The following is a 25,225-nucleotide window of genomic DNA, read 5'->3' as shown; positions in this document are numbered from 1 at the left end:
TCAGAAACTGCAATATATATGTGTATGCATATAAACATATGCATATGTGTGTACATTTTATGTGGTTATATACATAAAAAAACTATGCATTTGTATATGTATGTATGTATATTTTAAATGGAGGACAGTGATCTTTAGAGTCAACATCATAGCTTCTGACTGTGGTTAGAAAATACTTTGTATGGGATGCCTGGGTGGCTCAGTCGGTTAAGCGTCTGCCTTCAGCTCAGGTCACGATCCCGGGGTCCTGGAATCGAGTCCAGCATCGGGCCCGGCGGGGAACCTGCTTCTCCCTTTGCCTGCTGCTCCCCTTGCCTGTGCTCTCTCTCTCTCTTTCTCTGACAAATAAATAAAATCTTAAAAAAAAAAAAAAAAGAAAATACTTTATATATAGGAGATCATCCCATAATAGTTATTTATAGGTGTCATACTTTATCTGTGTCTAATTTCGTCATATGTCTTGTTCTTTGTAGAATATTAAAGAAGAGGCTTTATAAGATATAAATAACATCTGTTCAATGTTTAGAGAGTGTTCAGGACTTGAAATTAAACAAACAAAAAAACATTTAAACTAAGCTTACCTGATTTCTGTTCCATTTCATAATATTTAAGTGACTTCATTAAGACGAATCAATACAGAGTCTTCTGTTTCACTTACACCTATCGGCAGTTCTATTCGCTCAGACCTAGTTTTTTGAGGCTAAATTTTTTAATGGCATTAATGGTACTATTTTAAAAAAGTGATTGCTAGTTGTTTTGTTCACTGTTGAATAATATTTCAGCCTGTTTGAAATCTGGACTATGCCAATATCTAGCTCTCAAAGCTGACTAATATTATTAGTAAGTTAATTATAAAGCCAGAAATTTTATATATTTTTACTAAAGACAGGGTCATTAATTTTGTTTCCTTCTCTCTGGGGCAGTTTTCAATGAGTGTATAGCTCAGGCCTGGTATAGTATCATTCACATCCTAAATTGTGGCAAAAATTTTTTTTACTTCAGCTTCAATTTATGGAGCACAGCTACTTTGGATTCTTGATTAACACTGTTATATACTTTGTCTCAGTGAGATAGGTATGAAATCATGGCCTTTTTATAGCTGAGAGAAATGAGTGCTGAAAAATGTATTGGCTTCACTAAGGACAAATACATAGTTAAGGTCAGAACATTTACTATGCCAGTGACTTTTAAACAATGTAATTCATTGGAATTACACTGTGAGCTTATTAAAAGAACAGTGAGTAGGTCCCCCCCCTGCAATATATCTGAGTTAGGGTTCTGAGATTGAGGGCAAGCATTTGTATTCAGAACATTTACTATGCCAGTGACTTTTAAACAATGTAATTCATTGGAATTACACTGTGAGCTTATTAAAAGAACAGTGAGTAGGTCCCCCCCCCCACCCCGCCTCCAATATATCTGAGTTAGGGTTCTGAGATAGAGAGCAAGCGTTTGTATTTATTTTTATTATTATTATTATTATTATTATTAATTTGTCTGAGAGAGAGAGAGAGCACGAGGGGGGAGGGTCAGAGGGAGAAGCAGACTCCCTGCTGAGCAGGGAGCCCGATGTGGGACTCGATCCCCGGACTCCAGGACCATGACCTAAGCCAAAGGCAGACACCCAGCCAATGGAGCCACCCAGACGCCCCGTGTTTGTATATTTTCACCCTCCCCCCACCAACATGATTCTCATGTATACCATTCTCTAACTTTTTACCAGTGTTATCAGCCTTGGCTGCATATTAAAATCATCAGGGAATTTTTTTTTTTAGGATTTTATTTATTTATTTGACAGAAACACAGCAAGAGAGGGAACACAAGCAGGGGGAGTGGGAGAGGGAGAAGCAGGCTTCCCACCGAGCAGGAAGCCCGATGCGGGGCTTGAACCCAGGACCCTGGGATCATGACCTGAGCCGAAGGCAGATGCTTAATGACTGAGCCAGCCAGGTGCCCCTCATCAGGGAATTTTTAAAAATCCCAATGTCCAGGCTGCACTGTAGACTATTTGGGTCAGAATTTCTGGGGATTGAGCTCGGGGATCAGCATTTTTTAAAGTCCTGTACAGGGTCCCATTATCTATATCCAACATACAGAACCATTGCCCTGTGCTAGCCCAGTACTTCTCAGCTGCCGCTGACTGAGGAACTTGTTGAAAGTGGATAGTCAGTAGGTGTTAGATGGGACAGAAGAATATATATTTTTTCATTGTTTTCCATGTGGTTCTGATGTGCAGCCAGGTTTGGAAACTCATATAGTGTAATACAACTGTGTATTGAAAACCAAAAGGAAAAAGTCAGTCCTGCATTATTTAGATTTTTCATTATAAATTATTCTGTCATTCTTACCATACTTTTGTTAACTCATTTGTATAGGGTTAAAATTATTTTTAACCTTTTTGTGGTTAAATATGAAGCACATAAGAATTGTATAAAACAGTAACATCAGCTCAGTGATTTATCACAAAGCAAACACCCATGTAACCTCTGTATAGATTAATAACATTTAAAGAATAGAACATAGTCAGCACCTTAGAAGTTCTGCTGTGCCCATTGCAGGCACTGCCCCTGACTTACATGGTAATCACTTCCTAGCTTGTCTATAAGCTTTAACCACCTAACCAGGCATCCCTATAGTTTTGCATTTTTTTAAACATCATGTAGGTGGACTTGTGCTATGCATATTGTTTTGTGTATAGTGTCTTTTACTCTGTGTGGCAGTTGTCAGTGTTGTTGCATGTGGCTCTGGTTTGTTGGTTTTCATTGCTTTGTAGTGGTACATGCATACAGTGGAATGTTATTCTTGACCATGAGAAATTGAGATAGAGAAGTTTCTTACTCCCAGGTCCTGGAGGAAGGACACAGCACAACTGGAGGCACCACACAGGCAAGTCAGGACAGGGTGCAGGCAGAGGGAGAGGCAGGACCTGGGGCACATGCCTTGTTAGGGTCTGTGGGTGGAGTGTTGGGGGCGCATGGGATAAGGCCAGAGTAGTCAATTCAAGCCAAAAAGAGAGGGAGCTTGGGTAAGCTCCATGGGGGTCTTATGTAAGGGGTACACAAGGGGAAGGCCCTGGGAGGTGGGGGAGACTGGTGACCACAAGGGAAGTCGTATCCGGAGCTTGGATTTGCTTAGGCTCTGCAGGCTGCTGTCTGGGACATGCACTAGCATTAGGGGCTAGCGTCGGTTTTTGGTCACTGCAGGCCTCTTGGACAGCGGGGCAGCAGTACTGTGCAGTAGCTTAGTGAGAGTCTGGACATTGTTTTTCAAATATTTTCTCCTAGTCTGTGGCTTGTCTTCCATTTCTCTTGACCTACGGGGAAATTAATTGGGATTTCATTCAAATCTATAGATCAGGCTGGAGAGAACATCTTTAAAATGTTTACTTTTTAAATCTGTAAGTACAATACATTCCTCCATTTAGGTCTCCCTAATTTCTTTAAAATACTTTTTTGTTTTAAGTCTAGACATCTGCATGTCTTTTGTTACATTTATTCTTACGTGTTTGATGTTTTTAATGGTATAGGGCATAGTTTTAAAATTTCATTTTCTACTTGCACTTTTCTAGTATGTAGATATATAGTTGAATTTTAGATATTGATCTTTATCCACTGACCTTAATACATTTACTTTTACTAATACATTTACTAATGCAGGTAGTTGTCTCTAGATGTTTTTGGGTTACCTACATACACATTTATGCCATCTAACAGATAATGACAGTTTTCTTTCTGCCCAATATTTATGCTTCTTTTTGTTTTCCTGCTTCATTGCACTGGCTTTGATGTCCAGTTCAGGCTGAATAGAAGTGGTGATAGAATAGGCATTTTTACTAATGATGTACTGTATGATGAGTAACATAACATAATAAAATTAAATTAAAAAAAAAAAAGAATAGGCGTTTTTGTTTTGCTCCTGATCTCACGGGGTAAAGCTTTCCACAGCTTGCTAATCATTAGGTATGATGCTTGCTATAGGATTCTTGCAGATACTCTTTATCATATTAAGGAATGTTTCCTTTTGTTTCTGGTTAGCTAAGAGTTTTATGAAAATCCATCTATCAAAAAATCGTAAGATTGATTTTTGATTTAAATCATCTGGAATGAACTCTGCTTGATTGTGATGTATTATCCTTTTAAAATATCACTGGATTTGATTTGCTAATCTTTAGCTGAGGATTTTTGCATCCGTATTAATGAGAAGGATGAAGTTTGTAATTTTAAGAATTTATTATTTGAGGGAGAGAGAGAGAGAGTGAGCGAGTGCCGGTGGAGGGGCAGAGGGAGAGAGAATCAAGCCAACTCCCCACTGAGCCCGACATGAGGCTTGATCCTATGACCCCAAGATCATGACCTGAGCCAAAATCAAGAGCTGGATACTCAACTGACTGAGCCACCCGGGTGCCCCTGAAGTTTGTAATTTAAAAAATAATGTCTTTGACTTTGTTACAAGGGTAAGCTGACTTTATACCACAAGTTCAGATATTTTCCCCCTCTCTGGAGGAGTTTATGGGATTGGTATTATTTTTTTATTAAACAATTGGAGGAATTCACTAGTAAAGCCATCTGCATTTGAAGTTTTCTTTATAAGAAGAGTTTTATTAAACAGATGCTACTTTTTTAATAAATATAAGACTTCTGATTTTCTTCTTGTGTCATTTTTAATAAGGTGTATTTTTTAAGGAATCTATCATTTTATCCATATTGATTTTTGTTTGCATATTCTTTTAGCTATTGAGAGAAGTGTGTTAAAAGGTTTTTTACTATAGTTGTAGATTTCTGCATTTCTTTAGATTTATTAACTTTTGTTTTATATTATTTTGAAGTTATGTTATTGGGTGCATGAAGATTTAGAATAGGGGTATATCCCTGGTGGATTAATAAGCCTTTTTTATTAAGCAGTGTCCTTTATTACTTCTAATAATGTCTCTTGCCTCAAAGTTTGCATTGTCTGTTTTCTTTTGGTTAGTGCTATTTCTTTTTTTCACCTTACTTTTGATGATTCTATGTTCTTAATTTAAGGTGTGTCTCTTGTAAGTAATAAAAAGTTAGATTCAAACTGAGTAGCAGATATTTCTGAATACCTTTCCCCAGTCTGGTTTAGAGTCTCTACCGCTGCATTCTTATATTCCTTTATAATAGTTCTTACACAGAACTTAATTTACTGGTCTGCTTCCCCTGTAAGGGCATGAACCATACTTTGTTTATCCTTTTAGCCCCTGTACCAAATATACCAGTTGAATGTCTACTACTGACATCTAGTAGACATTCAACAAATGTTTGCTGAATGCATTGGTGTATCAGTGGTTTCCAGATCATTCTCTTGGAACCCTTGCAGTCTTAGCCATGTCTATAGGCTATTTTGTTGGGGTAGGGCTGGGGACAGAGGGCCATTCAGAGGGGTACTGTGCAGGCAGAGCTTCACGTCCTCTATCCCCACTGCAAGCAGAGAAGTTCTTTGATAAGTCGAGGATAAAATAAAAGATTCTGCCTGAAGAAAGGGATCTTCTGCTTTAATGTTTTTAAATTGTTTGTCCAAGCCAGGAGTGCCTGAGTGGCTCAGTCAGTTAAGTGTCCGACTCTTGATTTCAGCTCAGGTCATGATCTCAGGGTAGTGAGATTGAGCCCCACATTGGGCTCCGCCCTCAGTGGGGAGCCTGCTTGAAATACTCTCTCTTCCTTTCCCTCTGCCCCTCCCCACCATGTTCATGCTCTCTCTCTCTATGTCTCTCTTAAATAAATAAATAAATAAATAAATAAATAAATCTTAAAAAAAAAAAATTCTTTGTCCAGGCCATTGGATTTGAAATATTTTTGAACCAGAACCTTGGTAAGAAATTTATTTCTTCTTCTACATTGTTTACTAAAACAAGTTGCATGAAACAGTCCTTGTCCTTATTATGTATGATGCCCTTTGATATCTTATATGTTCTGTTTTTTAAATAAGGGTCATGATCAACTAAACTGATTTCAGTTGACCTCAATTTGAAGAACAGTCTTGGTGCAGTGGATTTTGGTATCAATAAAAATTGGTTTCAGATTCTTACTTGACAGTTTTCTAGATGTTTGATCTCAGATCTTCCATTTTCTTATCTATAAAAGAGAGATCATGCCTATCTTTCAGGGTTGTTGTGAGGATTAAATGTGATAATGCTTATAAAGGAATTAGTGCAGTGTCTGATATATAGTTAAAAACAAATGTTCTGTGTGCTTTGGGAACAGATCTGTGATAGTCTGTTCAAGTTGGACATAAAACTTAAACATATTTTACAAGTTCTATAGAATTTTTCTCACCAGCAGAACATACATTAGAAAGACTTTTACCTGTTACAAATTGAGATTTAGTAGTTAATTAAAAAATGAGACTATACATATCAATCCAATTTTATTTAAAATACCATAAATAATTAGACGTGACAATAAACTAAAGGAAATTTAGATAAGATTAGTGTAGAACTGAAGAATTCAGTAACTCACTCCCTGCATTGGAAGAAATCAGGTGCTTAGCCTTAGATAGCACAAGGGGCACTTTAACATTGTTTTGAAAAGTCATAAGGAACCCACCAACAACATAAATATGCCAAAACAAAATAAAAACTTTTTTATACTTTCCATTATAGGTGTGTTGAAGTTGTGAAAGCGTCTCAATATGTAGAGTTAGCAAATGATCTGGAAATAAACAAGGCAATTACATACTTGAGACAAAAGGACTTTAACCAAGTAAGTTTTTAAAAGTTTTAGATGAAGTTTTATATGTTAACGGTGAAAGCAATAATCTTGGGCAATTTTTTCTAGAATATTGTCATCTGTAATTATTGTGAAGTTGAGTAATGTTTTTACTTGTCTTAACATCATTTCCAATATTATAGTATTACTTTAATTTTGACCTGTTTGTCCTGTTTGTCTGCATGTAAATACTGTTCATGTAAAGCATGGTTCCTAAATTACTAAACCATTTTTTAGTGCAGAGATCAACTTTCCCCTAGAAGTTTTCAAACTGTTACCTAAAGCTCTAAGGTTTTTTAGAATCAGGAAAGGCCAGGAGCCCAACTAGTAGCCTGATGCTTCCATCTACTGTTCTCACCAGAGCAGCTTTCCTGTTACCTGATTTTTATATTTGATTTACTCATTAACATTGCATTGGGCATAAAAGAGTCCCATTGCTATACATAGTTTCATAATGCTCCAGGATCTCTTGCTGGTGCCACTGCTACCTTGCTACCTTAGGTCAAGATGGAATGGGTACTCCACCTTCAGTAGTCTCTCTCAAATGAGACCTAGTTGTGACAAGACCTAGAAGAATAGACAGCTTTAAAAAGGAAGGATGGGGGTGGTGATAACAGAAGAGAATAAACAGAATGAAACTTGATATCCTGGTTCATAAAACCAATGATTAGTGTCAAATGTGCCCACAGCTGGAAAACTCAGCCCCTCCCAAGTTTAGACCCAGAGAGGTAGGGCCAGAGGAAGCCGCAGTACCTTTCCTGCATCCTATCCCAAGCCTGTGTTTTCAGTTTTTCTTCTACCTAAGGGCCTTCCTTTTGTCTAGGAGACAACAGAAATGACTAACTCCTTTCTGGAGGAGGGGGGAGATAAAGCCTCAGGGTTCATACAATCATTCTATGATTAATATAATGCAGTCCCATGGACTGGTCCCATTGTATATATGCATTTAGTATGCTTAACCTTTTTTTGGCATTTTTAAAGCACCAAAAAGACCTTTATGTCTGTTGTGTCATTTGATCATCACACTCATGGTCATTAAAAATGCCAGTGATAACTCTCTATAACTGTTGTAATGCTTTTCCAGTGGAAGTGAAGTCAGACAAATTGGTCTTTATTATCTTGCCAAAGTCATCTATGCACCAAAAAAATAATTTTTATGTGTGCGATAAGTACTGTTGTAGGTGACAAAATAGAGAAAACAATGTTTGCCAGTTTTCTCTTGATACCTTATTTTTAAATGGTCTTTATAGAAAGATTTAACAATGTATTACCACGGTTTATGTTTTAAAACTGTCCGTTAAAGGATAAACTCTAATTTTTTCATTTTAAAATTCATTTAATCCAAATCATATTGTTTGCTGCTTTCCTAGCTGTCCTCATTTAAAATACCTTATGCTCCATTTGCATTTTCAAGATTTTAGTTTACCTATGTTTTAAAAATGTAATTTCTGCTTTCTTTTCAACATTGCTGCTTTGACTTTGTGTTTCTTTTATTTGTGTATTGTAAGTATGATGAGGTGGGTATAATATAACCTTAGTTGAAAGGAACCTTGTTAAGTTAAAAGGGATTGGTTGACATAACTCAGAATGATCATTTGATGAGGACTACTTTATTTGCAATTCAAAATAAAAGAGAAAAATGTAGGCCTTCTTATATGAGGTTATAATTCTATAGCTGAGTAAAGATGCTGAAATCTCAAGAGTATGTTTCTTTGCGATGATAGTGCTGTTTTGTAGTCACCTTTGTAGTAGAGAAGGAATCCACTAAAAAGCCAAAGATGGATGAAATGAAGTAGTTTGATCTGAAGGCCAGTTGTAATGTATGGACAGATGCAGTGGAATGCAGAAACCAGTAGGTAGATGGCATCTTTCACTAAAGAAACCCAAAATGGAGATATATCTATTTTCCTAATCATTTGTGGGGGGGAAAAAAGAAACACAACCCAAACTAACAATGTTTATTTTCATTATTTCATTATTTGTTTTGCTATTTAAAACTAAATTTAATTTTATTAGGTGGACTTTTATCAGTTTCACTTGTAAATGAAATGAATTGTATAATATTTTTATTTATTTTTTTATTTTATTTTATTTTATTTTATTTTAATTTTTTTTTAAGATTTTATTTATTTGTGAGAGAGACAATGAGAGACAGAGAGCATGAGAGAGAGGAGGGTCAGAGGGAGAAGCAGACTCCCTGCTGAGCAGGGAGCCTGATGTGGGACTCGATCCTGGGACTCCAGGATCATGACCTGAGCCGAAGGCAGTCGCTTAACCAACTGAGCCACCCAGGCGCCCAATTGTATAATATTTTTAAAAACAGAAATATTGGCTATGCATTTATCGAACATGTAAAGAACAGTTATGAAAACAGCCCATTTTAAAGCTAGATATCCTGGAAATATTCCCTTTATTAGAATAATTTTGTAGCTTTTTTAGAGTAATTTATAGTTTAGAAATTTAAAATATGAAATATGTTTTTATTCTCTCAGCTATTTTTTAATGAATGTTGTAAAGTTTGAGGCACTTGGGTGGCTCAGTCAGTTGAGTGGCCGACTTTTGGTTTTGGCTCAGGTCATGATCTCAGTCTCTACACTCAGCAGGGAGTCTTCTTGAGGTTTTTTTCTCTCTCCTTCTCCCTCTGCCCCTCCCCCCATTCGTGCCCTCACACACTCATGCTCTCTCTCTCTCAAATAAATAAATAAATCTTTAAATGAATGTTGTAAAGTTCAAAATATTTCTGTTATTCTTTTAAGTAGTGGCTTAGGATTGCTTTGCTTTTTATATATTGTTTGAATTCATAGTAACCTTTTGAGGGGAGAATAATTAGTTGTTATATGTAGTCTTAAAGTCTTGTTACTAATAGGCCACAAGTTAACAAAGATGAAAATTTAAAAATCTAAGACATTTTCTTGACTATAATATGAATAGTTGTTTCTAAAAGGAATGATGTAAACTATATAGCATTCTGAGTTTTTTTTTAATTGTTGTTAGTTAGCTTTTGATAATCTGCTTTATGGATGTCATAAATATCAGAAAACAATTTCTTTCCCTCTGCACTTTACTTCAGAGAATTTAATGGATATGTGAGTTACACCTATTCATGTGCCTTATATTTTAAATTAACACATTTTATTATTGTGACACACTCTAAAAGTAAAGATTAAAACATTGTCAATTCTTATTCAAAGTGATGTGCAGCTTATAAAACCTAAAGATTCAAAACAACAGTGACTTTTACATTAATAGCCGTGGAGATTGTGTAAAGAGTCAATGAGATAACTTCTACAGGATGAACAATGTAAGCAGCAATAATTTTTGAGGTGCATTTTAGGAACTTCTTGGCAATTCTGTCAAAGATTCTTCCGAGAAAGTGAGAAAGAGAATCTGAAAAGTGAGCATATGATGTTGGGGTCTTTTTTGTTCCAGGGTTTACTTTGTAGAATTATAAACTACTAGCCTAGAAACTTCCAGTGGTTTTCTTTAAAATAATCAAAAACCCTTGAAAAGAATAATTGCCTATATTATAACCAATATGTGTAGAATCTAGTATTTCAAAATCTTTTACCCTTAACAAAATTGAGTCAGTACATTTAATGGTACTTCATTTGAGGTCAAACACTTGCATAACACAGATTTGTCAGATATTTTCAATATTAGCAGCTCTTAACCATCATAAAAGCTAAAGTAGGATTTTTGGTTGGACTCAACTGTCTTTAAGAGCAGAAGATGCCAAGAAGCCAAGCATTTTCTCAGTAAATGTATTTTGAAGGAAGGAAGGAAAACCCATTGCCTTCCTCCACTTTTTTTTCTGTTATTTCTCAGGCATTTCTAGGTTGAGTACTCACTCACTTTTCATGCAAAGTGTTTGACCATTCCAAATATCCTGTTTGGTTAGGATTGTCTCAGACCGGCCAAGTGCTTAAAAATGCACTTTCATTTCTCATGGCTTGAGAATATAATTATATTTGGATCTACTTAAGATAATTTTTTGTAATACTTCCAGAATTAGTTTCTGTCATCAGTTTTGGAAAATTCTCCACCATTAGTCTTTCTTCCCTTTTTGGAACTCCAGTTACATTTCAGTTAGACCTTTTTACTGTGTTCCCATATGTCTCTTATGTTCTTTCCTGAGACCTTTTCTTAGCCTCTGTTTTTGCTTTGCTTATTTAGTCTTTCAATTTTCTGGGATCTTGACATTCAGATTCTGGTTGCCTCAGTAGTTCTCTGGTGCCTTCAAAAGATACTTGTAATATTTTAATATAACTTTTCTAATTCTTCTCTGTAGAATGGTCTTCTATAGGCTGGTCTCTGATAGCCAGAAGCAGAAATTCTAGAATTATTTTGTAAAGAGCAAATTTGATTGTGTCTCTTAGGTAGAACCTCAGTTACACCCCATTATGCAAGATAAAAACTAAACTGTGTCATAAGACTCACAAGGCCCAATATTTACTACTCTCTACAGCTGTATCTAATCTGCTGTTAAGCCCATCTATTATGTTCTTAATTTCAGTTATTGTATTTTTAGGGTTTTTTAAATTCTTTTTTATAAATTTTAATTCTCAAATGAAATTCTCATCTTGTCATCTGTTTTCTTAAACATATTAATCCACCCCCTTTGTGTCCTTTCCTGGCCTTATACTCTATATACACTGATCTTTACCCCAACCTTAAGCCTGAATACTGTCATATTACAATGGTAGTAACTTCCAGATATTTCATTTCTAGGCTGTAGAGACCTTAAAAATGTTTGAAAAAAAGGACAGTAGAGTGAAAAGTGCAGCTGCAACCAACCTCTCATTTCTTTATTATTTGGTAAGTTTTGTTTTTTTTATAACTAAGAGTTGATAATGTGGTATTTTTATGTTGCTGACTTTCTGCCTGAAGAGCATGCCTAGAGAGGCACCAAAGAAGACTGGTGGAGAATGTTAGTAGAATTGGATGTCTAGAACTGGGTGGTCATGACAGGTTCTGCGCCAGGGGTCAAGTCTGTGGACATGACAAGAGGACCATCTCAGAAGTAGAAGGGAGGGAGAAAAATACGGTGCTAAGCATCACTCAGAGAATTGTAAAATGTAGATCTGGAAGATGAGCTAGAGATTTTTTTTTTTTTTTTTTTTTTGAGAGAGAGAGAGGTGGGGGGAGGGACAGAAGGAGAGGGAGAGAGAGAATCTTGAGCAGGCTCCCCACCCAGTGTGAAGTCTGACACAGGGCCTGATGTCATGACTCTGAGATCATGACCTAAGCCAAAATCAAGAGTCTTTGACGCCTAACCAGCTGAGCCACCCAGGTGCCCCCTGTTTCAACACCATGTTAGTAGTAAAGAAAGTGATGTCTCAGGTTAAATGATTTATGCAAGGTACAGTGTCATCCATAAGAAGCACACTTTGAGCATCCGCTGGGTCCCAATCGTGGGGAATACCAGAAGCCTAGAAGATCACTAAAAGGGCACTTTCTTAATTTGGAACAGAGGAAGCATGCAGGTAGCCTAGGAGGGGAGAAGGGAAGGTTGGTTGGAAGTAGAGAACAATAAATTAATATAGATAATAAGTGCTTCAGAAATTCAGTGGCGGGGCGCCTGGGTGGCTCAGGTGGTTAAGCATCTGCCTTCAGCTCAGATCATGATCCTGGGGTCCTGGGATCGAGCCCTGCATCAGGCTCCTTGCTCAGCAGGGAGCCTACTTCTTCCTCTGCCTGCCGCTCCCTCTGCTTGTGCTTGCTCGCTCGCTCACTCTCTGTCAAATTTTAAAAAAGAAAAAAATTCAGTGGAGGCAGATAACATTTTGGGAGACTAAAGGAATGAACAAAAGCACAGAGGCAGGAAAGCTGGGAGGTGATGTGTACATAAGGATCACTATATTTAGTTAAACTACATTTCTAGTCCCTCTTCGAGCTTCTGATCTGTGCCGAATTACTGCGATTTACTCCTGTGCTGAACTACTGTTCAGTGGAAAGATGTTATTCCCTGCATATGTTGGATGGAGAAGAGCTCAAAATCACTGGTGAAGAATGCCACCAGTATTTTAAGTCTGCCAGGAGAGTGGTGCCAGATGCAGGTTTAGAAGAGGCTGCAGATTGGGAGACATGCTGAGTTTGTTTTTAAATATATTTTAAAAAAATTTTTGTAGCAGTGGTGATATATTTAAATAGAAATGTCCAGGAACATGTGGAACTGATCTCAGATGGGAAGTTAGGGTTAGACATAAAATTTGATGATCATCTCTGTAGAGGTTAAAGCTTTGATAATAGATGCTATGGGCTGATTGTTTGTGTCCCCCTCCCCCAACCAAATTCTTATATTGAAGCCCAACCCCCCAACGTGACTGTATTTGGAGGTAAGGACTTCGAGAGATAATTAGGGTTAGATGAAGTCATGAGAGGGATGAAGTCCTGAGAGTCCCCTGATGGTATTAGGGCTCTTATTAGAAAAGGAGGATCCAGAGCCCTCTCTCTGCCATGTGAGGACACAGCAAGGAAGCCATCTGCAAACCAGGAAGTGGCTTTCACCAAACACCACATTTGCTGGCACCCTGATCTTGGATCTCCCAGCCTCCAGAACTATGAGAAATAAATGTTTGCTGTTGAAGCCAGTCTGTGGCATTTTGCTATAGCAGCCTGAACTGACTAAGACAATAGAGGGTATTTCCAAGTGTGAGAGTGTAGCACAGAACTGAGAACTAACTTTGGGATTCACATACATTAAAGACACAAGAATAAGACTCGGATCAAAAGACAGGAAAACAACTATAGTATGATGTCTGAAGTAAAGGAAGGCACCGAGAGGAAGTATGTAACATTGAAATCAGAGAGGTAGCACACAAGAATGAAGGGTCAGAAAAGGCCACTTTTGCTGATGAGACAGCAAACTCTGAGCTGGAGATTAGCTTGCATGAAGTTTACTGGGCAGATCTCTTTGGATCAGCACCTCGGGGAGAAGAATTGGCAGCAGCACTGAATGGAGAAGGAAACTGGGCTGTGACGCAGTCAACACAGGCCTTAGCCAACCCTGCTGGACCCCCTGAATTGGGATGGCTGCTTAGCACCCTCTCCCACTTGGGTAAGGGGGCTGGGCCTTTGTATGTCTGCATCAGCCAGTCATTGGGTACAGCCTGCTCACCAGGAAGGGGGTGCGACTTTGGGCAAGGCACCTCTTTCTCTTTGGGCTAGAGTGATTCACAGAGAGGGCTGACAGCGGACACTGGTGTCCTTCAGCACTTCTGAAGGACAAGTATGGGGGGCTGAAGCACAGTCTCCATTGTCGCATTGCATTTGAATTTAGAAAATCATTTGTGGTTTTTGTGAAAATGGTTTAATTAGTGACCAAATCTTTACCAAGTTTGATGAATGTTTGGGAGGAGACCAAGAAGATTTTTTTTTTTTTTAAAGATTTTATTTATTTATTTGACAGAGAGAGACACAGTGAGAACAGGAACACAGCAGGGGGCGTGGGTGATGAGAAGCAGGCTTCCCGTGGAGCAGGGACCCCGATGCGGGGCAAGAAGATTTTTTAAAAAGGAAGAAAAATGGTTAGATTTAGTCAACTGAACAGAGTCATCACAATATCTGATCATAATTTGTTGCACCTAGGTCTGAGGAAAATAATTGTTTTGGGGCAAAATTATGAGTCTGGCTTCCAGTATGCAGTTGTGTCAGTTTCTGTTGCTCTGTAATAAGCTGCCCCAAAAGATAGTGGCTTAAAATAACCATATATTTACTCATATTTTACCTGAAAAGGCTGGGTTCATTTGGGTGGTCCTTCTGCTGGTCTGGCCTGGGGTCACTCATCCTGCTGCCATCTTCTAAGGCTTGACTGAGGCTGCATTGTCCCAGTGCTTCCCTCAAGTCTGCAACTGAGCTGTTGACCAGCATCTCATTCCTCCTTCTCTGGCAGGGGAGCCCAGACTTCTTACATGGGATAGGGTCCATAGGAGGAGACCCCAGTGCACTCAGGTGCTTACCAGGCCAAAATGATTACCCCTCCAAGGACACTCATAGTCTCACCAGTCACAGCATCAGGTCTAGATAGAGATGGGGCTTTCTCAGGCGCAGGCCCTCTTGATCCAAAGGTCTAGGAACAGAAAAACACACCATCTACCCCATAGACTTAACATCCTGTGGTGCGATAAGAATGGGGTAACTGTAATGAGTTTGAACTCTTGTTCAAAAGGGGTGAGATGGAGGTACCTAGCAGTCACTGGTCCTGAATGGGTCAGAAATCCAGCTAAGTACATGGGGCCAGTGCCCCCTAAAGTGGGAAAAGGGAATGTTCCTAAGTTAGGACCCAACTCTGATCCCTGGGAGTGGTACCCCCAAACCTTTGGGCTCTGTGGCTCTTGGCTCTGCTTTCAGAGAGCACCTTCCTTTTACAGAAAAAATACCCTATACTTGCAGCTGATTAACTTTCTTAGTTTGCTTTCTGCCCAGAAAAATTGGGGACCCAGAGGCCTTCTTTCATTTTGGACTGTGTCTGTCCCTTTAATCCAAGCTGGCAACACTTAAGCTGGTACAATTCACTTAAAAAACTTGGCAGGTTTTCTATAAATCTTATTGGGGGTGCCTACATGCCCCAGAAGCCATATCCACAGTTCTTTTCAAGGCAGACCCCTTTCCACTTAGTTGTACAAGGCTTTTGTGGACTAGAGCCCCAAAGATACTTGAAAGCTTTTCTCTACCTGAGAGAGAAGGTCTGCTTTGCTAGGCACTACCTTAAATCTTTCTGAGAGGTTTCCAAAGGGTAATCCAGCCACACACTTGATGTGATCTCTACCCTGCAACCAGTTCTTACTCTGAGACTCTTGCTGCTAAGAGAAACTAGAGATATGAAATAATTTTTTTTAAAGATTTTATTTATTTATTTATTTGACAGAGAGAGACACAGCGAGAGAGGGAACACAAGCAGGGGGAGTGGGAGAGGGAGAAGCAGGCTTCCCGCCGAGTGGGGAGCCCGATGCGGGGCTCGATCCCAGGACCCTGGGACCATGACCCGAGCTGAAGACAGACGCTTAACGACTGAGCCACCCAGGCGCCCCGAGATATGAAATAATTTTATTTTCCAACCCAACAAGTCCTGGTTTTTCTTTATTTCTTCTAAATTCAAGTTGGAAAATCAGAACACTTCTCTCTTAAGCTCCTTTCTCTTTGTGTACTTTATCATACCCAGTTAAAGTAAGTTAATTGGCACTTTTAACCTCCTGCCTAGAAACCTCCTTGGCCACATGCATACATTTACTAAGTACACTTTCTAACTTCCAAGTCAGTGTAGATGCCAGTTTTCCCAGTTGTTTCATGACTGCAAAACATGACTTTCCCTTTATGCAGCCTCTGCTAACAATTCCTTACCGCCTTTCCAGCCTCCACTAATATGGTTCTAATGCTTCTCTAAATTTTGCCTGCTGCCTAGCCCAAAAGACAAGGTTATATGTTTTAGTTTTTATGACAGCACCCACTTTTAGGTACCAATTTTTATATCAAATACATGAATGTTCATCACAGCATTATTCATAATGAACAAAAGTGCGTGGGTACAACCCAGGTATCCATCAACCATGAATGGATAAACAAAATGTGGCCTATCCATACAATGGGATATTATTCAGCTGTAAACAGGAATGAAGCACTGATGCATAATACAACATGGATGAACCTTGAAAACAGTATGCTAAGTGAAGGAAGCCAGACATAAAAAGCCATCTATTATATGATTGTATTTATTATGAAATGTCCAGAATAGGCAAATCCATGGAGATGGAAAGCAGATAAGTGGCTGCCAGGGGCCAGAGGGGGAGGGAGAATAAGGGAGTGACTGCTAATGGGTACAGGATATCTTTTGGGGGGGTGGTAAAAATATTCTGGAAATAGATACTGGTGATGGTGGTACAATTTTTTGCGAATGTATTAAATGTCACAGAATTGTACATTTTTAGAAATGTGAACTGTATCTCAGTTTTTTAAAAGCTCACTCAGGGAAGCAGTCAGCGGGGGTGTTACGGGAGAAGGGATACGGGAACTAGCACTTGCACAGTGGTGGAGGAGCTCTGGAGGTGAAGGGGCAGAAAGAGGGTCAGGGGGTCTGAACAGTGACAGAGTGGCCAAGCATGTCCAGCACCACCCAAAAGGGGACCTTCATGGAGAGGCCTGTGGAAAGCAGTTGCCTCTGCACGACTGCCTCCTCTGTGGGTCCAGAGCCAAACCCCATCAGGGATCGAGGTCACTGTGGTCAGCAGGGACAGCACAGTTGGGAAGAAGAGCCAGAGGTGGAGTCAAAGTGAATGAGGACAGGCTGGGACCCACAGGCATTTCTGCATCAGTCCTGCCACTGATGACCAGAGGAAGACCTTCAGAGGGTAAAAGCTGCTGCTTCATGTCTGCGTTCCTCATGTCCTACAAGTTCCTTTCCGCCAGCTCTATAGACAAGAACCATACGGGGAAGGGGATTCTAGGAAATCTGGTTCCTAGCTTAAGCAAGCTGACACGGCACAAATGCTGCACAATTTAAGAATTGAAAGGTCCATGCAGCTTAAGTGAATGATGGCAAGGTCCTGATGGAGCATTTGGCAGAGGAGACAGAGAGAAGACAATTCTTGCTAGAAATGCAAGTCCTGGTAGGCAACGCAACCAATTTGTTTGAGGAGCAGAAAGGATAGTGATGCCTTTATAGCTATTTCAGTGCTATAGGTTTGGGAAGCATAGTACTGCAATTGTGATGTGAAATTTGGGCATTCAGAATGGAGCCACTTACATGTAAATAGTGTTGTTATTCAAACCATGAGTCTGTGAAGAAGTCTTAGTCATAAGAAACTTGAGTAGCTGAAGGAGCTTGCTGATTAAAAATCTTTTGTAGAATAAGCCTATCAAGACCAAGATATGTAAAGTATTTCTGTTTATCATATTTGCAATCTCAGAAAATCTGTTTATCATGTCTGTAATCCAGAACAGTCAGAAAAGGTATTTGATGAACTCCAAATATTTTGTGTACATTTTGTATTTCATTTAGGAAAATGAATTTGCACAAGCCAGCAGCTATGCAGATTTAGCTGTGAACTCTGATAGATATAATCCCTCAGCTCTGACTAATAAAGGGAATACAGTTTTTGCAAATGGTGATTATGAGAAGGCAGCTGAATTCTATAAAGAGGCTCTAAGAAATGATTCTTCTTGTACTGAAGCACTTTATAATATTGGTAAGTAAAACCACCAAAATTGCTGTTTTGGGTTTTCTCCTTTACAATTTTTTTCTCTCTTTTCTTTTTTTAAATTGGCTGAAAAAGCTCCAATTCATTAGAGGGAAGAGTTGACTTCCTTGTAACAAAAAATTGAAAAGAAGGTTCTTGGATTATTGATTATTTTTAATGGAATTGATTCCAAAGTTATGCACATGCAAAATTTGGATAGATGTTGTCCCTTGCCCTCTAAAAAGACTTTTCCAATTTATGTGCCACCATAGTGTATGAGACTGACTGGTTTCCCAAGTTCCTGTTAATATTGGATATTTAACTCATGCCAAACTGATGGGTGGAAAAAACCCATTTTCTTCCTTTTTAATTATGATCAATTTCAAACATAAAGAAATTTTACAGAAAAATAAATACTCATGTCCCTACCAACTATATTTAACACATTTTAACATTTTGTCATATTAACATCAGGTATTGTTTTTAAACAAAATGTTATAAGACCTAGAGGCGTACCACCATCTTATTCCCTTCCCTGCCTGTCAGAGGTCACCTGACATGGGTATCATTTCTTCCTGGTCATGAGTTTGCAGTGTGGCAAACACATTGATGCAATACTGTGTCTTATCTCTTGGGTTATTAATGAAGTTTCTTTTGAAGTTTTCTTCTCCCTGCAATAGGTGTGTTTTGCTTTCTTTGGTTTGCTTGTTTGTTTTGTCCTCTGTATTTCACGTCATGAACTCTCCTCTGATGTCTGATGATCCTGGCCTGTCTTCTCGCATTTAGGAGTTTGCAGCTAAAAGCTAAGTGGGATCTCTGAGGCCACAAGTGAAATTGATGCACTGGCACCCTGCCACAGGGCCATCTGTCTGATCTGTGTAGTTGGGGAACTGCCTGTTAGCCAATTGGATCCTTCCTCCCCCAGAAGAGTCTTTAATCTTCTGCCAGAGGCAAAAAGAAGACCTGGCTGGGTTGGGAGGAGAGGAGGCAGGGAGGAATTGGCCATTTTAGCCAGAGTCAAGGAGAGTTTAAAGTCGTATTGGAGAAAAGGAGGGTGTGACCATTTGGGTAACTGGGAAAAGAGCATTACTGACAGAGGGAAGTGAATAGTAAAAGCCTTAATGCAGGAGATTTCTTGCCTAGGTATATATTTACTTATTCTCTTTATAAGTTTTAAATACTTTTCCTAGTCCATTGCTTGGCTTTTAACTTTGTAATTTCTTTTGTCAAACAATTTTTCTATTTTTATGTAGTCAAATTTTGCTTTTATAAAATGTGTGGCTTTTCTTTGTTTATTGCTTATTGCTTTATGAAGCCCTACCCTTCCCCAAGATTATAAAATCATTTTCCTATATTTTCTTTTCATACTTTTACATCTTTGTTTTTCTGTTTAGTTTTAAAGTAAGTTTTGAATGTATTCAAAATAGGAATCTTTGTTTTTTTGTTTCATGTGTAGTCAGTTGTCCTGGCACCTTTTGTTACTAGTCCCTTAGTCCCTACCACGTTTAAATTCTGTAACTGAGTCCGTTTCTGAACTATGTATTCTGCTGATGTATTTCTCTGTTCCTGTTCCCCTCCCACACTTTACAATCACTAAAGCATTATAGCATGTTTTGGTGTCTGCCAAATGTTAGTGGGAAATCCCCTCTCCCACCTTCTTCTTCTTTAAAAAAAAATCTATTCATCTTTATTTCCTCTTCTGGATGAATATTACATATATATAAGGATTTATTCTGTGACTTTGAGAAAATTACTACCAGTAGTAATGCTTATAGCTTTTTTCTTTCTTCTTTCTAAGGCCTTACCTATAAGAGGCTAAACCGGCTCGATGAAGCTTTGGATTGTTTCCTGAAACTTCACGCAATCCTGAGAAACAGTGCCCAAGTTCTTTACCAGATAGCAAATGTGTATCTTATGTGAAAAACTTGAGGACAGTTGTTAATTCATTAAATAACCTTAGCCAATTAGGTAATTGATGAGAATAATATTTTAAAACTTATCAGATTAATATGTGATAAAAATATTTGAGTGATCCTGTTTTTTTTTTCAATTTTAATTCCAGTTTAATTAACACTAGTGTTAATAACACAGGTGTTGTATTTGTTCCAGAGACATAGCGTAGTGATTCAGTAATTCTGTACATTACTCAGTGCTCATCATGATAAGTGCCCTCCTTAATCCCCATCACCTATTTCTGCCATCCCCCCACCCACCTGCCCTCTGGTAGCCATCTCTTTGTTGTCTATAGTTAAAAGTCTGTTTTTTGGGTGATTTTAAAAGATCATTTGCATTATAAAAGGAATTATTTAAAGGTTAAAACTATTATTTCTTAATTTTTGGAAATAATAGTTGAAATAATTGAGTATAACATGTTTAATACATATAAGCTATTCATTGACTGTAGATTAGATACTTTAGAATGTATTAAGTCTGAGTCTTGTAGGGTATTTTTGAAGCAGTAACTTACTATTTAAAAGGAAAATATTGTTTATTACTGCTTAGTACTGTTGATTGAGTTTGGTTATTTGTCTTATTTTAGTTGACCTATAGGTTTAATGAGTATAACTCTTCAAAGGCCTTTACCCTACAAAATTAGCCAATAGTTTATATGAATTCACTCATTCATTCCATTCACTCAGTAGTTACTTATTGACTGTGGGCTATATATGCCAGTATTACGTTTAGAACTCTGGGGAATGTTGAAATAGAAAACATTCCTCCTGTGTCAGTTTCTCCTACAACTCCTGGCTTTCTTTAGTTTGGGTTTTTTTTTTTTCCTTGCCATTGGTTGAAAAAGCAGAAATCTGTTAATGTTTTTAATGCCTTTGACAGTATTTGAAAAACATGTTAATTTCTCTCCTGATTTTAAAAATAATAAGCTTTCACAACAATATTTGGGAAGGGTTAAAAAAAATTTTTTTTTTTAAGATTTTTTATTTATTTAACAGAGAGAGACACAGCGAGAGAGGGAACACAGGCAGGGGGAGTGGGAGAGGGAGAAGCAGGCTTCCCGCTGAGCAGGGAGCCTGATGCGGGGCTCAGTCCCAGGACCCTGGGATCATGACCTGAGCCGAAAGGAGACGCTTAACGACTGAACCACCCAGGTGCCCAAAATCTTTTTTTTTTTTTTCTTAAGATTTTATTTGAGAGAGTGCATGCATGCATGGGGGGAAGGGCATAGGGAGTGGGAGAGAGAAACTCAAGCAGACTCCATGCTCAGCACAGAGCCCATCACAGGACTCAGTCTTAACCACCCTAAGACCATGACCTAAGCCTAAACCAAGAGTCAGATGCTTAACTGACCATGCCACCTAGGTGCCCCAGGAAAGTTTAAAATCTCTCTCTTTTTAAAAAAGTATTCTATTTATTTATCTTTAGAGAGGAGGGTGGGCAGAGGAAGAGGGAGAGAAGCAGACTCCCTGCTGAGTGGGGAGCTCGACAGGGGGCTCGATCCTGTGACCCTGAGATCATGACGTGAGCTGAAATCAAGAGTTGAGTGCCTGACTGAGCCACCCAGGCACCCCAAGGTTAAAATCTTATGTAGAGGGGTGCCTGGGTGGCTCAGTCGGTTAGGCGTCTGCCTTCGGCTTGGGTTATGATCCCGGGGTCCTAGGATCGAGCCCCATATCAGGCTCCCTGCTTGGCGGAGAGCCTGCTTCTCCCTCTCCCTCTGCCTGCCACTCTGCCTATCTGTGCTCTCTCTCTATCTCTCTGCAAAAAAAAAAAAAAAATCTTATGTAGGTTTTTAAGTTAGCATTATCTTGATATAAATTTTATAGAAATATGTTAGGAAAAAGTATGTTATAAGGTATACTATTAATTTTAAATACTATCTGCTCTACTTTTGTTAGAGTACATAAAACATTTTTTAATGAAAAAATTATTTTTAGAGCAGATGGTTTCATGTTTATTCCATTTAGCTTTTTTGTTTTGTCCATTTGATCTCTCTGAAATTTCCACTATCATGATCTGATACTGCCCAGTTCATGATCAGTTTGGATTTAGTTAAGCAATTGATAGTTTAAGGCTGTTTGAATACATTTTCTTATTTTTATGTTTCTCTATGGTATCACACTTGCCATCATTAAAAACAAGATTCTTGGGGCGCCTGGGTGGCTCAGTCGGTTAAGTGTCTGCCTTCGGCTCAGGTCATGATCTCAGAGCCCTGGGATCGAGCCCTGCATCAGGCTCCTTGCTCAGCGGGGAGTCTGCTTCTCCCTCTCCCTCTGCCCCTCCCCTTGCTCACGCTCTCTCTCTCTCTTTCTCTCTCAAATATATAAATAAAATCTTTAAAAAAAAACAAACCAAAAAACCCAGATTCTTCTTTTTCAATAAAACTTTGGATTGGAATATTTTCATTTCACTGAGACATTTAATATAAAAATAAATAGTCAATAAGTATTGGCAGGAATAAATTATTTGAGTGTATGCAGAGGATTTACTAGGCACAAAATCTACAAAAACGAACTCCTTATTTGGGGTTTATAATCTAATTAGGGAAAACTCCTGGAAAATACATGGAAACTCTTCCCTTAATATTTGAACATTTTAAGAGAGGTAGAATAATTGAACGTAATTTTTAGGCATTTTTATTAAGGACAAATTTTGGACAGTGGACAGTGCTTTGAATAAAAGAGCAAACTGTTAATTCTGCTAGAAATTTGGGAGTTGATCTTAGTGGATAATAATGAAGCAAAAGGAAAAGCAAGGCATATATGGAACATGAGTGTTACAGTGCTGCATTTTTCATCCCCATCCCTGAAGAAATTCAGAGTAAACAGTATTAAATAGCACATTACTATAGGCTAAGAAATATTTTTACTGTAATGTTTTTAGGTTTCCTTATTGATCAGTGAATTTAGAAAAATTGTGTTATCCTTAACTGAAATTGTCCAAGATATGAATTAATGGAAGATCCCAATCAAGCTATTGAATGGTTAATGCAGCTGATCAGTGTTGTTCCAACTGATTCTAGAGCTTTGTCTAAACTAGGAGAATTATATGATAGTGAAGGAGATAAATCCCAAGCATTTCAATATTACTATGAGGTACGTGTAATCTTACTTTCCTTCTTCTTTAAAGCTTTTTACGAATTGTTATAAAACAGTCAGCAGGCCTTTTAGTTTTTAAGAATTAGAAATGCTTACTAGTTTCTAAATGAATAATTTAAAATAAAATAAAGCATTTGTGGAATATAAAGTTAGTTTTTGATTAATTTAATAAAAAAATTAAAAGTACAAATTCATTGTTCCCTTGAAGCATGATTTTCATCCCTTTTTTAATTCTATTACTTACTTAGACTCAGATCATCTATCAGTACATCAAAAAGCTATTGATAGGTAATTTAAAAATATGTCAAACAAATGTTAAGTTTTCTAACTCTTGTAGTTTTAAAACTTACAAAGTACTTATGACAGCTCATACTTTTTTACTAAGAAACTTCACATTGGATAAATTAATCCAGTCAGTAGGTAAAATGTTGAGGTGTAAATTATATGTTGCCACTGATGTTGTATTGTCACATTCCATATTTTTTCCAGTCGTACAGGTATTTCCCCTCTAACATTGAAGTCATTGAGTGGCTTGGAGCCTATTACATTGACACCCAGTTTTGTGAAAAAGCCATTCAATACTTTGAAAGAGCTTCTCTTATACAGTAAGTAACTATACTGATTTCATGTTTACTAAAATGCCTTGTGTTGGGATTTGATTTTATCCCTAGAATTAGAATCTGATAAACATATTACAGGTATTATATAAGCAAATATTAATGAACATTCATGCATTATTTCCATTTTCTTGAATGATATTCCATTTTACTTGGTCTTTATTGTGATAAGTATATTAGTCTTTTATGCAAAAATTTTTAAAAATACCTTCTTTAAGGTACTTTATTTTTCTTTTTCATATTTCAGCAAATAAGTATTATTTCATTATCAATTAGAAAATGACTGACTTGGTCCTTGGACGAGGTTTCATTTCTGAAAGAGACCTAATAGAAATAAGTTGTGTTGGTTTTAATTTATAATCGATTTACATTGTATACTAAAAATTTTAAAGCTGTCTTTAAGTTCATATCCGAATGTTTTGTACATGCCTGATTAAAAAACAATTGAAAAATTCAGGTCTGTTTTGTATTTGGCCAAATTGAATTTTAACATTAAATGTGACTTTGAATAATTTGAATGATAAAGGAATGCTTAATAATTTGATTGAGATCTGTGTGGAATTGATGTTAGACAATTTTGTGTTTTTTTATTTTTTTAATTTAAATTCAATTAACATATAATGTGTTATTGGTTTCAGAGGTAGAGGTCAGTGATTCATCAGTCTTATATAATACCCAGTGCTCATTACATAACATGCTCTGCTTAATGTTCATCACCCAGTTACCCTATCCCTCCACCCGTCCAGCAACCCTCAGTTTATTTCCTATGATTAAGAGTTTATTATGGTTTGTCTACCTCTCTGATTTCATATTGTTTTATTTTTTCCTCTCTTCCTCTATGATCCTCTGTTTTGTTTCTTAAATTCCACATATCAGTGAGATCATATGGTAATTGTTTTTCTCTGATTGACTTATTTCGCTTAGCATAATACCCTCTAGTTCCATCCATGTTATTGCAAATAGCATGATTTCATTTCTTGATGGCTAAGTAGTATTCCATTTTACATATATATAACCACATCTCCTTTATCCATTCATCTGTCAATGGACATCTGGTCTCTTTCCATAGTTTGGCTATTGTGGACATTGCTGCTATGAACATTAGGGTGCATGTGCCCTTTTGGATAACTGCATTTGTATCTTTGGGGTAAATACCCAGTAGTGCAATTGCTGGATCGTAGGGTAGCTCTGTTTTCAACTTTTCCGGAACACCCATACTGTTTTCCAGAGTGGCTGCACCAGCATTCGGACCAACAGTGTAAAAGGGTTTCCCTTTCTCCACATCCTCGCCAACATCTGTTTTCTGGCTTGTTAATATTAGCCATTCTGATTGGTGTGAGGTGGTATCTCATTGTAGTTTTGATTTGTATTTCCCTGATGCTGAGTAATGTTGAACATTTTTTCATGTCTCTGTTGGCCATTTGTATGTTTTCTTTTATGTATATATATATATATTTTTTTTATTACGTTAATCACCATACATTATATCATTAGTTTTTGATGTAGTGTTCCATGATTTATTGTTTGTGTATAACACCCAGTGCTCCATGCAGTACGTGCCCTCTTTAATGCCCATCACCATGCTAACCCATCCCCCCACCCCTCTCCCCTCTAGAACCCTCAGTTTGTTTTTCAGAGTCCATAGTCTCTCATGGTTTGTC

General features: G+C 37.8%; 1 protein-coding gene across 5 annotated transcripts in view; it reads left to right on the top strand.

Moving 5' to 3' along the window:
* IFT88 (intraflagellar transport 88) overlaps positions 1–25,225 on the top strand; it is a 149,215-nt gene that overhangs the window by 58,956 nt on the left and 65,034 nt on the right. For all 5 annotated transcript variants that reach the window (XM_036106633.2, XM_078070594.1, XM_078070592.1 and 2 more), the window contains 6 exons: positions 6,620–6,719; positions 11,454–11,540; positions 17,719–17,905; positions 19,695–19,803; positions 22,794–22,944; positions 23,437–23,552. In XM_036106633.2, the coding sequence (XP_035962526.2) occupies positions 6,620–6,719; positions 11,454–11,540; positions 17,719–17,905; positions 19,695–19,803; positions 22,794–22,944; positions 23,437–23,552 (750 nt within the window). The remainder of the gene's footprint in view (positions 1–6,619; positions 6,720–11,453; positions 11,541–17,718; positions 17,906–19,694; positions 19,804–22,793; positions 22,945–23,436; positions 23,553–25,225) is intronic.

This window comes from Halichoerus grypus, chromosome 4 (genome assembly GCF_964656455.1).
Source record: "Halichoerus grypus chromosome 4, mHalGry1.hap1.1, whole genome shotgun sequence".
In the NCBI taxonomy this organism is placed as follows: Eukaryota; Metazoa; Chordata; class Mammalia; order Carnivora; family Phocidae; genus Halichoerus; species Halichoerus grypus.
This window is presented reverse-complemented; position numbering and strand designations above follow the sequence as displayed.